At 42.0% G+C, this 12,505-nt stretch overlaps 1 protein-coding gene across 2 annotated transcripts in view; it reads right to left on the bottom strand.

Annotated features, from left to right (window-relative positions):
* LIMCH1 (LIM and calponin homology domains 1) overlaps nt 1–12,505 on the bottom strand; it is a 185,639-nt gene that overhangs the window by 26,980 nt on the left and 146,154 nt on the right. For both annotated transcript variants that reach the window (XM_074904714.1, XM_074904716.1), the window contains 3 exons: nt 11,697–11,851; nt 11,097–11,499; nt 7,114–7,335 (listed from right to left, as the gene is read on the bottom strand). In XM_074904714.1, coding sequence (XP_074760815.1) covers nt 7,114–7,335; nt 11,097–11,499; nt 11,697–11,851 — 780 coding nt within the window. The remainder of the gene's footprint in view (nt 1–7,113; nt 7,336–11,096; nt 11,500–11,696; nt 11,852–12,505) is intronic.

The raw sequence follows: 12,505 nt of genomic DNA, 5'->3' as shown, positions 1-12,505 counted from the left end.
TAAATTTTAACTGGAAAAGTAAGAGGTACCTATCCAACCACTCTATCCACTGCTCCAAAGCATAAGCCCTTCCAAATAAACTGTTGTAAGTTTCAATTATTAATGTTTATATTATTATTTTTGGAAAAGCACTGGTAGTCACCCTCCACTCGCAAAAAGCAACTGTCCAAACTGAAAAATTTAAAAAAGAAATTCAGCTTTAATTTCAACCTCAGAGGTTTTAAAACTATAAACAATGATAAAGCAGGGCTGATACAAAAAGTGTTAAGCCGTGTTATATATACCCAGGGAAGTCAAGTGTTGATGGCAGCTGGAGCTGGGGAAGGAGCACAGCCACACTGGCTTCTCAGCTTAAAAAGCTCAGTGAATGCAGTCATGATGCACTTTACCACCTCTTGGTCTAGAGTTACCTCAGGAACCTAAACATGGCACTGTGTCATGTAGCCACCCTGCACAAGTGCAACAACTAAGTCCACACATAACATATCAAGGAGGTTGAATCAGGTATAGACACAGATGTTATTTATATAAATTCTTTCAAAGAGGATTAAAAAGAAAGCACTACTACTTGCTGCAGGAAAACTGAATTTTGCAATGACATGCTGCAGAAGTTCTGTTCCCTCTCATGAGACTTGACTCTTCATCCTCCCTGTGCTGAGCAACTAAATGCTAGTGACATACAGCTAAAAATATAAAACTGAGTAGTCAGTAATTTATAAAAAAATTAAGTCAACTTCACTGGGGAACTCTCATTCCCAGTATATCTAATTCTATTTATAATACCAATACCCACAGGTATATGATACATTTAAGAAAATTCTTGTATTGATACAGCCGATACAATGTCTTTTCTATCACAGACTATCATCATTCACATTTCATAAACATTTTGTAATCAAATTATGGTATTATCACTGAACATGGAAAAAGGCATACAAGCATTTAATTGTACCCAAGAGGGTCGTATTTTGACATGGACACTGAAAAACTGAACAACCTGGTGAGTGACGTTTCTGAGGTGTTTCAGAGGAGCTCTCATGCTTTGGGATGAAAGACCCACAGAGCATCTTGGCACCACCCTGCTGCAGCCACACGCATCTGTGTGGGCAGAGGCATCATTCTGCAGGCCCACAGAGTCACACCTGCTCTGTTTCAGGTGCCTTCGAGAGAAGGTCACAAAACACCTGCTGGTCCACAGGAACGGAAACCTTCAAGGGAAGTAGGAAAAACCTTGCTGCGCAGGGACTGTGGTTATTTCTAGCTGCAGATCCAGGCTGATGTGAAGACTGTCTCATTAACTCCTGAAAACTGAAGAATGCTGTCTATTTGGATTGATGTTTGTATCACCCCATGCATCAAGCTACCCAGGAGTTAAAGTGAACATTCCCATTTAGGATTTAGAAGCCTTGGTCCATAATGGAAAGTTAAATACTGTGATTGCATTTGCAGTTATGAGCACAACAGTAATAGTGGACAAAGCAACACCTCAGTTCTGCTAACGAAGGTATCCATTTAACAAAGACACAAGCACAGCTGACTATACAGTGTTACCAAACACGTATTAGGCATGAAAAGAAGTTAGTTCGATTTGCGGCAGACAGGACTTTTATCCCATAAACTATATCAGTCCAAGTATTTCTTTTATTAAGGCCATACAGGCCAGAAATAGCCCCATTACCTATTGCTGTGGCAGAACCTTACATACTTACAAAACCCTAAAAATACAATAACTAGGACTAACTAAAACACTGAACATCACAACTACTACAAGAATTCAAACTCCAAAGGAAGTTATAGTAGAACTTTATTAACCCTTCTTGTAAATGAAATCAAAATGTAGGTCAGTTAACACTACTTGTACACAAAATCAAGTGAAATAACGTTACTGTACTTTTTATGAAAACATGACAAAACAAACTTGTCTGGAACCAGTGACAATGCAGAGATATAGTGAAGAATCAGGTTAGAACTACAGTTTAAATTCTGTAAAATCACTCAGGAATGAAATTGGTTACAGTATCAACAGCCACATGTAGAAATTGCTTAACACATCTTTCAAACTTCCATGATTGAAACTGTACATGTATCATTGACTTTAAACGTTTTGTATGATGATTTCCTCATCAAAGCCAGTATTTTCTGTTGTTGTGAGTGGTAACGGTGGCACGACCTTGGGCTGCCACAGAGAAGTGCCTTGCATGCTATGCCAGTATAGTACTACAGCCAGAACACTGTTCTGACACGTGAAGTCATCTGTCTCATTCGGCAGCTATATAATATACTCAGGCCAGCTATTACAACTAAAGATCAGGGTGGATCAGTAATTGACAGAGAAGCCTTGAAATAGCAAGAAATAGCGTTGAGCATTCTTGCTAGTCATTTTTATAGTTATTACTGCTCAACTGGGATGTAAAAGAAGCTCCTGCCACTTACAGACACTGAAAAGTGTATGTGTGTCTGGAGGATGGAAGACATGGATGCTAGATTCGTAAGCAAATCCTGAGCAGAGTTCCCTTCTAGCTGCTTTGAAGCTTTACGCTCTCACTTCTCATCCTAAACTTTTCTCCCTTCAGGCAGTCCAGCTCTCCACACATCCTCCATGTGTGGTTCAAAGCAAAGCTGTCAGTCTGGAACAGACATGCTTACTCTACAAGTGCTTCTTGTAATGAATCAAAGAACAAATACTTGTCCTACCAGATATGTACAAATCAGGATTTCAACTCTGCTTTCCTGTTGCTTGGCCAACAAATCCCAACCACAAGAAAGCTTATACTTTAATCTCAGTTCAAGCAGTGGATTTTTGAAGATGAAGGAGAGTGTTACTTGGATGCATAAAAAAAGTTTATTTTGTGCCAAGCATGCAGTGAGTAGAAATGGGCAAGTTTAAGCTAGCTAGCAAAAAATTTAAAGAAAGCCAAAATCTCTCCCCACCATCACCACCCCACCCTGATCTTTTTAAAGATGCTGTCTATATTTATTTCTTTTTGGTTGATCAGAGTAAAGCTATAATTAGAGCTATAACAAACCAGTAATTTCTAAACACTCATACACAGATTGGTTAAAATATAGTGATGTTACTCATTGACAGATTAATCTCCCTACACTAAAATCTGCACAAATACAGTTTTAAAACAAAACATTTACTTCGCCAACTTCTGATTCAAAGAGCTAGAGAATACAACTTCTCAGCATTTGTAATGTGCATTGATGTTCTGTAGAATGGAAACAAGACCTAATGGCTGACAGGTAGGACCGGGGTGAGGAGATGATTCTTGTGTTGTTGTTGGCATTGCCACTGACTGATCAGTCAGTCTTTGGGCCTTTGCCCCAGTTTTTCCAGCTGCAATAAGAGAGGTGTGCTTTACCTACCACCCCTCTTAGCAGCACATCGCTTCACAAACACCAGTGGGATATTTTCAGTCTGCTTACAGGACAAATTTATCCTTTCTAGCTTTAAATCATAGGCAAAATTTCATAAGCTCCTTTGACTAAAGCTAAGTTTCTTGTGAAATCTCCCCTCTCCTCAGTCTAAGTACTCTACCTATATGCTACAGACACAAGTATAGTTTCTTGCTGACATTTTTCTTTACTATCTTTCCCACCTGCTGCAGCTTTGAGCATCTCATTTCACAGTAGGTTTAGGCAGCAGTGACATATATATGTTTCCCAAGCAGTCTCTGATAGCCAGTCATTATTTGATTCACAAATACACAACTGACACTGAGGTCTCACCCATACGAAATGATCCCTGCACTTTTCTAGCTCCCCAGAACACTCATACTAGTGTTTTAAGTGGTGGAACTCGACTAAACCATTTTCCAAACTTTGGGCCAAAAGAGCTGTTGAAGTACAGCTGCACAGCATCTTCCCATATTGCAGACAATGCCTGAAGCCAGGCGGACAGATTTAGAGCAGGGCTACAGAGCTTCAAAGGGAAGCCTGCCAGGCAGAGAGAAGACAGGACTAGTCCATTTGACAACTGAACTGAAACAGCAGGGCAGCAGCCCTAAGCGGGATGGAGGAGGAGGAGGAAGGGAGACACAAAGAACAGAAAGAGAATCAAAAGGGGAAGACAGGAGGGCCAAAAGTAACGTACAGATGAAAAAGAATATATACTTCACCAAAGAGACTCGGGGCAGAAAATGAATGAATAAAATACAAAACCAAAACAAGTATCAGAGCAACTAGAGGAAAAAAAAAACCACCAGAAACAGCATCTCTTAACAGACAAAGGAACTAGTGCCTGGGAATGTTATTCAAAGCCTGGGAAGGACATAGCTAACAAGAACTATATCAATACAGGAAAATATACAAATAAAGGCAGAGAAAGCAAGTTTTAAAAAAGCTTTGAAAACTTGCTCAATTTGTAAAAGTTTTCTCAAGGCAAAAGAAATGTAGTTGTTTCTTCCACTGCAGACATGTCTGCTTCTTCATCAGCTGCTTTTCTATCCCTGTTTCTGTTGTCTTGTTCTCCTCTCCTAAAAATTCAGTAGGGTTAAGTATCAGACAAAAAAACTATAGCCCTGGTGTCTACTTGTGGGAGGTGATAGAGTAACAGCTTCAGAAGGCTTTCTTACTTCCAAGAATATGTAGCTTGGCAGCCCCATCCTGCTCGGGCAAAAAGCAAAACCCTTCCTCCCCTCTGGAAGGCTCACAGTGACAGCTACGGGGTTATTCAGCATCCTGCCTAGCAACAGGTCCTGTTTTATGAGGAGTGGGACGAGCCCAGGAGGCTCTTTTCTTTGCTCATTTGGATTCCAAAACTTCCTAGGAGAGGTCAGACCTTCAGAGATGAGTTTCGTGTTTCAGACTCTGCAGATATAGGCTGACATTGTTGTGTCAGTTGTCCAGAAACTGAAGTAAAATAGGTATAGGGAGAAGGCTGAGCAAAGCCAGTCCAGCATAGCTGTCTGATTCTTGCAGGTAAGGCCTCAGACTGATCATGTCCATATTGAGTTGCCTGTCAGCAGTGCTGGCCTGCATCTCAGCACACACAATGGAGAAGCCAAGCATCAGTACCAGGTCCCATCTCTGTAACCTGGCATCTAAGCCTTTCTCATCCATGACCAGGGCACTCCTGTACGCCTGATAGCTAACTTACTGTCTACACCTTATTCTAAGGCATGGGGGCCTGGAATATTAAAACAAAGCAGTGGGTAAAGAGAAGCAAACCTCTAGAAAGACAGAACCTGTAAATCTTAACTTAGGCTGGCAAATTCCGTTTCAACCACAGGCAGGTCTCCTTCTCTTTCCCCCATCATGCTCAATGCATTTGATTTGTTTCCCCATGTAAGATCCTCCTCAAAGCAGTCTCCTCTTCTTGCTCTGCCCTTGACATGCTTCACACACATACCTTTGCTTGAAGCTGAAGCACCAGGGGTAATTATAATGACTTGCATTACACAGTCACATTATTGATGAAATTGTGAAACTAGAGATATAAAATCCTTAGAGCAGAGAAGCTCTGTCAATAGCACCATCTGGGTGCACACTTGTTCCCTCTAGAAAGTTTCATCATTAAGTGCACTCAGCCTTACAAACCAGGAGATATTCTGCAAATGTCAGAGTCACAAAGAATCAGAGAATTCAGACTCTTCTGCCTCTTTTGTCAGTACCACCACAAGGGCTAAGATACTGGAAGCAGAAACTGGACACAGAAAAACCTGTGTCCAGCTGGCCACATCATCCTCAAAGCTGTAGAAAGGGAAGGATAAGAGGGTATCAAACAGGTACAAGCATACCGAAGCCCTAATAGTGGCTTCTGTTGCTGAATATCCTCTCAACACTTTCCTCAGCTATACTGGTCTGGAATTCCTAAAAAAGGGAGACAGTAGCACTTTCATTCAGCTATTTTCCTGATGGCCATTGTACTTCTATCTATAGCAAGCTGAGGTTCTTCTCCATCCTTCAAACATTCCCATTACCGGCTCTCCCGTATCAGATGCAGTGCTTACCTGGCTCTTCCCTTATAGCCAATTCACTCTGACAGAAGCAGCCTCTGCTCTGCCATGCCTGACTGCTTCCCTACAAATCATTCACTTTTGACTCTATACCAGTTCCCTCCGACAGGATCAAGTCCATGCTCACAACACACCCCAGCTCCCATGCTTGCTGCAGGCTCCATGGCTTAGTTGTCTGTGGCCAGAGACTGGCATGAAGCAGAGGAGTTAGATAAGACACAAGCCCTTTGGCATGAATGAACCATCACATCCTGGGACAGATCCCCATCTGCTCCCTGTTATCCATCTGGCCAATGCTTGGATGAAATCTGAGATGAAAGCAAAAAATTATCATACTTCAAATCTCACCACATCTCTGAGTCTCTTTGTTGTTACACTGAAAAGAACGGTGAGAATTCCCTCTCCTGCCACTTGTTTGCAACACTTTAACATGCTTTATTTGCAGTCCGGTCCTTATTTCTTGTTTTGGTTTTAGTATCACAGTTTAGTATTACAGTTTTGTAGCATCTAGATTCCTGCTGTGATATGCTCTAGTTTTATTCCTGCCTTTTTCTCTGGGGAAGAGGGGGAGAGAAAGATGAAAAGATAAAATTAATTTGTTTCTTTGATAAGGCAGTTAAGAAGAACATTGGACCCCCTGAGCATTTCAATAGCTTATCCCCTTTTCTAATATTTCTGAGAGGAGAATGAAAGCTGCATGCTCAAAACTGCCAGCACATCCACATCCTCTTCTTTGAAAACTGAAAACTGAGATTAATTATAATGGCTTGCACAGTCCAATTATGTTGCTGATCTAATCAGCTAACATCAGGAGAAGCGCTGAATAAATCTGCACAATAGCTGGGACACAGAGTCGATTTCTCCCTGGCCCAGCACATTTAAAGCATGCTTATCAGCTGCATGACATCTGAAAAAAAAGAGACACTGGCTGCAAAAAATTTTTTGAATCTTCCCCTCCCATTTCTCTACTCACATCTCAAAGGAAGAAGCCTTTAATTTACAAAGGATTTGTTCTTTTTTTTCCTGGTCCAGGCACACCCTCTTGAAATAAAGCAAACATAAGCACTCCGATTTCATTAGTTAGTGATTAAATATGTTATGAGACAGAAAATTGGCAGAGAAAGTAAGGCTGGTTTGTTCGTGTTGGTCTTACTGTTGGCTCTTTGTGCACACTCTGAGTGGCAGGCCTCTGTAAACTGAGCTCAACACTTGTGGGGTCCTTCTTCGACTCTACCGGGTGCTTGTCCCCTCTGGCTACTCCATCAGATTTCAGAGATCTGCTCGGTGAAGGAGTAAATATTACTGTTGTACACTCCTTATCCTTCTCTTCCACGCCATTGAAATTTTCTCCATTCATGCTGACTTTTCCATCTACCTGCAGAATACAGTTAAATAAATATGCTGAGGCAATTAGCATTCAAAGGAAAAATTAGGTCTTCAACATGACATTAACAACTGTCAACACAGTCTGTGCCATCAGTAAAGGACAGAGCCAAGCACACATTTCATTCAACAGGCCAAGTAGAAGAAAACCCTATTCCAGGGGAGTCATAAACAAAATACAGACAGAAGGTATTAATTTTTCTGGATTCCCTGGTTTCCCACATTTCGTTCTCCCAGTCACATACAGACACCCTTTGTGTGAATCACAGATCAATGGATTTTAAAAGAACAACAAAATTATATTAAATTTAGACCAAAACTGATGGGTTTTGCATTGCCTCATACAAGAGGCAAGTGGGTTCTCCAGGACTAATTACACTGATGAACTGCTATGGACCCTGACGACCTCATCACAGTATTAGTAAACTGTGCTTTCTGAAGCACTGTCATGTGAACTTTCAAGGGTCAGGAGCAGCAAAGTTCATCCACTTGTTTCTTTACTGTTCATAACAGGGAAACAAGGAACCAACAAATGAAACTTGGCATTCCACCTTCTCCATGAGGCCATAAAAGAAATGGCTGTTTTCCTACAAGATGATTTTATGCAGTCTCCATGAAAAGGAGAGCATGGACAGTGTTTAACTACTCTGTTCTCAGAGTCAAGCTAGCTCCTTGGTGGGAACCCTTAAGCAAGGAAGAAAATACAAAATCTCTAGCTTCTTCCTTTGCACTGATACAGCTTCCTCTTGGGACTTTAATACTTCGTAATTACGTTCTGAATGGAGGTGGCATGTAAAGACTTCCTTCAATTTGGAGGGCTGTTTGTAGAGGCCATGGTATATATGAAAAAAGTCTTGCTACAAAGAACTCACAAGCCATTCACTATAAGAGGGCCCAGCTGGAGAGAGACCAGGAGGGGACCAGGTATCAGTAACACCATATTGCTCCTGCCTTGCTATAGCACAGAGGTTTATAGGCTTGTCAGCAGGGGTGAGTTTAAATAGATTTGAAGAAGGGCTTTGCTACTCTGTGCACAGAGATCTTTCCTTGAAAAACGGTCATCACAGGAGACAACGCAAAGGTGACGGAGTAAATATGGTCAGAACCTTCTCTGCTAATCGTTGAGGGAATAATGGCATAGATCAGTGATTTCTTAGAAGCTGTCTGGGATATATATGTGATATAGTTACTTCAGGTTTCTCCACAGATACTGCATAAACAAAAAACACATGTAAAAACAAGCTCAGAGGTAAGCTGTTCTATGAGAACTTTTCTCTTATTTCACTGTTATTTCACTGTTACTGTGAACTGTGAACTGATGCAACAAGTGTCAAAACTGCTTTATAGAACTGAAACACAGTTTTAAGAAAAGAAGTTCTTCCCATCTCATTCTCCCTGCCCCACTTCTTATTTCCCCATTTACTTATCTTCAGTACTTTACTTGTTGAGTAAACAGCTTGGATACCTCAAGAGTGGTACTCCAAGTTAGTATATGCTGTCAGTGCTAAGCTGAGGGCAAACTCCTCCTGTAGATTTCTTGTATATGTGCATCCAGAGGTCTGTTCTGTATCTGAGGGTGATTAACTAAGGGGCTGTCTCCAAGGCACTGGGCATCCTCAGCTCTGACAGATGTGTAGGGAGGTGAAAAGAGTTAGCTCTCAGGCAGAGAAGAAACAGCCTGGCTCTGCAAACAGTTTCACCCTTCTGACTGCTTTTCAGATGAAAAGGTTTCCCTTTCCTCACGGCTATCATCCACTCAACACTACCACTCTTAGGGTTTATTTCCAAATGCAAGTGTAAGCAGACACTGAGCCCCAAGTCTTCTGGGAGTGTGTGCTGGATTATCTACTAGAGAGGCAGGTCATGAAAGATCTCAGAAATAAAAAAGCCAGGAAAACACTGGCAGGCTGCACTATCCATTTTAGTGTCTCTGTTTAGACTAAGACATTTCTCTATTTATATTAAGGAGGAAAACCAAATGTTTGAATGATCAGGACAGATGCCCTGGCTGCAGAGTTAAACAAACATGCTCCTTTCCTTCTGATCTGGAGCAAGTCAACATGTTGTCACCAGAGCTGAGAATCACTGACAGACTGGTGTTTCAAGGGAAAATAATGCTACAGTGCTAATGTGTTAGGGAACAATTCCTAATGAGACAAATCACATTCTTCCACATAAAGCCAACAAGATCTAGACAGACTTTTAATGGTAGTTGGTGGGAGATAGAAGCATCTGTGAGTTAGTTTCTCCCCACATATGCGAACAATATATGCATTAACATGAAGGTGATACACACTTCTATCTTGGTCCTCTGAGAAGTGGCATGGATCAGAAAAAAAATGAAGATCCATGGTTCACTGATGTCTAAAATGTAAACTCTAGGGGAATACCGACAGAGGTATAGGAGAAAGAGGAATTACTAGTATCACATTTCAACTAGGTGGGGGGGTTTCCACAAGAGCTGGGACAGACTTCAAGAAATTAGACATCACATCATGCTTTTTCACTACCTGTACAAAATGGATTTATTTTTTAAAAAGTAAACAATATGGATATACATGGCAGCAATGCTACTGGGACATCAGCAGGACTGCAGGGACCCCTGCATGCCACTAGCAAAGTATCAGATAGCAACAGTAGATGCAAAGGGACCTGAGTTCTGCAGGCTGGGGGGGGGGTGGCGGGGGGTGGGGTAGTACCCATGCCAGTAGGCTTTGCACTGCTTCTGACAAGGCTACAATGAGACTTGGGGAAGCTCCAGGTTTGGTACGGGCACTGTGAGAAGCAGATTTCTTCAAACCTGACTTATTCTGGACTGTTTTCTCTAACACATCCCAGTTCTTTGCTTTCTCCATCACTGGTTCAGTATTTTACTTATTCTCCACACCCACCCAGTCCAAAGATATGCTCCTCAGGTTTCATATCGTTTCATTTTCTCCTCCTATCCCCTTTGCCCACAAATCTCATGGCTGCCTCCTTATTCCAGGCATCCCTACTCTCTTACTTCTTTTACTGCCATAATCTTTGCATAGTTCTTGCAACCCAATGCAGTCACTCCCCCTGTCTCACCAGCAAGCCCGAGTTACACTGCTGTCCCCGTACCAATCGTTTCACCTAAACATTCATGGACAACCTATATCCCCTCCTAACACCAGTGAAGCAGCTTTTCCCATTCATCCCTGGTGAGAAGCACGTTTAGGACAGAGATAAGCTGCCCTTGACTCTGAGAGTAGGCACCCTCCACACTGAATATATGCACATTGCAGTGTTTCAAAGGCTTATGACTGGGCTGAATAGGACACACTTGTTTGGATATGGCAAAAATCAGGCCCCTGACACAAAAGCCAGTTCAGGCTTTGCTCCTGCTTCAGGGCCTCCACAGCCCCTTCCCCTTCCTTTTGGTTTAAAAACAAAAAAACTATGACAACATACTCTTTCCTAACTTCCTTCCCAGAAAACACATTGCTTCTTTCTTAGAGGTCCTCCCTTTCTCTGTCTTTCCTCAAACAAATTTATCCTGAGAAAAAATGACCAGTACAAATATTTCAGTTTGAACAGGTCAAGTTTCTAAGAAGGTTGGTTACCAAGAAGAGACCACTAGACTGAGCAGCAGAGAGCATGAAGCGGAATTTTGTAACATCAGAATGCTGCAACCATTTTCTACGTAACTGCATGAAACATTTTTATGTCCAGATGATTTAGGCATGACCTCTTTGCCTCCTGATTGACTTTGGGGAGTACAACATATCCTACCTTGAAGTTCTTTAAAACTTCCTGTGTATTTTTGGGTTGTGAGTAAGGCTTGGGTGTCAGCATAGGCACAGCCTTGGAGACAACGCTTTTGCTAGGAGATGTGCGGCCCGTTGAACTGCTGGGCTCTAGTTCTGTGGTGGGAACAATGGTTGCTTCAATGGTGGCAGTGAATTTTGGAGCAGGCAGTGACTGTTGCCTTAAGTATCTCAGAGGATTTGGGTCTTTCAGTGGGGAATTTGGCTCCACTGAATGGCTTCTTTCCAGAATTTTTGGCATCTGCAAACGCTCAAGGACAGCTTCACTGATAGTGAATCTTTCGATGTACTGCTGGAGGATGCTCTCTGCCTCCTCCTGTGACTTTGCATTCTTGTATGCCTCATGAAGCTCCCGTTCTCTTCTCTCTCTGGCAAGGGACACAAGACAAGAGAGACCATGCCATTAAAATTAATGCTGGAAATCACTCCTATTCCCCCTGCTCCATCAACATTCTTTCCTCTCCCTCAACCCAGGCCTGCAGGCATGTCTGCCCACAGTTATTTATCACCTATGGAGCACACAATGTTTTCAGACATGACACTGCACTTCCGTAAAACAACATACTTTTCTTCTACAATTTCTCGGTAGGTTTTGATGCTTTTTCTGCGCTCATTTGTTCCATCTCCAGACAATAACCTTTCCATTTTCTTTCTCTCAGCTTCTTTTTTTATTAAATCCTGTGAAGCGCTCCTTCGACGACTCTTCCACCGAGCCAGGTCCTGTGAGAGAAGGAAAGCACCTGAATGCAGAGAGGCAAATAGCGAAAAACTGGCCACAGATACCAATGAACTCAGCCAACTGCTTTGCAATGCTTGTTCCTGGCTGCAGACCAGGCTCCCAGCACCTGCAGGGAGAGATATTTATTTTAAAGAGAAAAGGAGATTATACCACAAAGTGAAGATGTTGCCTGACTGATTTTTCTTCTAACAGCAGGATCCAGTAAGAATTTCATAGCTACACTGGTGTTTTTCTTTTAGGCTTTGTAGTGTTGCAGAAGCACACTAGGTAATAACACCAGGAAATCTGGCCTAAAAGGACCAGACAGGGCACTCATTTTCACTTGGATCAACATTAGGGCCAAAACCTGATTTCTCAGGAAGACGAAGTAGAAAAACTATGTTTGGTGAAGAATTTTAATAATCAGATGTGTGTGAGGCAGGAGTTCATTGGAGGAAGGGATGTTGTTTCACCATGAACTACAGCTACACTGACAGTCTGCCTTGGAGAGCCGATAGTCCCATACTTTGCCTCTCCTGTCAGCCAACTACATGCAAGTATGTTTGACCCATACTTTTTTTTTTTCTTCTTGACAGAAAAATCCAGTGTAGTATCCAAACTTAAATTCTTCCTCATGGACACCCTCCAATATTTTG

This window comes from Athene noctua, chromosome 4 (assembly GCF_965140245.1).
Source record: "Athene noctua chromosome 4, bAthNoc1.hap1.1, whole genome shotgun sequence".
Classification (NCBI taxonomy): domain Eukaryota; kingdom Metazoa; phylum Chordata; class Aves; order Strigiformes; family Strigidae; genus Athene; species Athene noctua.
The sequence above is the reverse complement of the archived record's forward strand: the minus strand, read 5'-3'. Positions and strand labels throughout refer to the sequence as shown.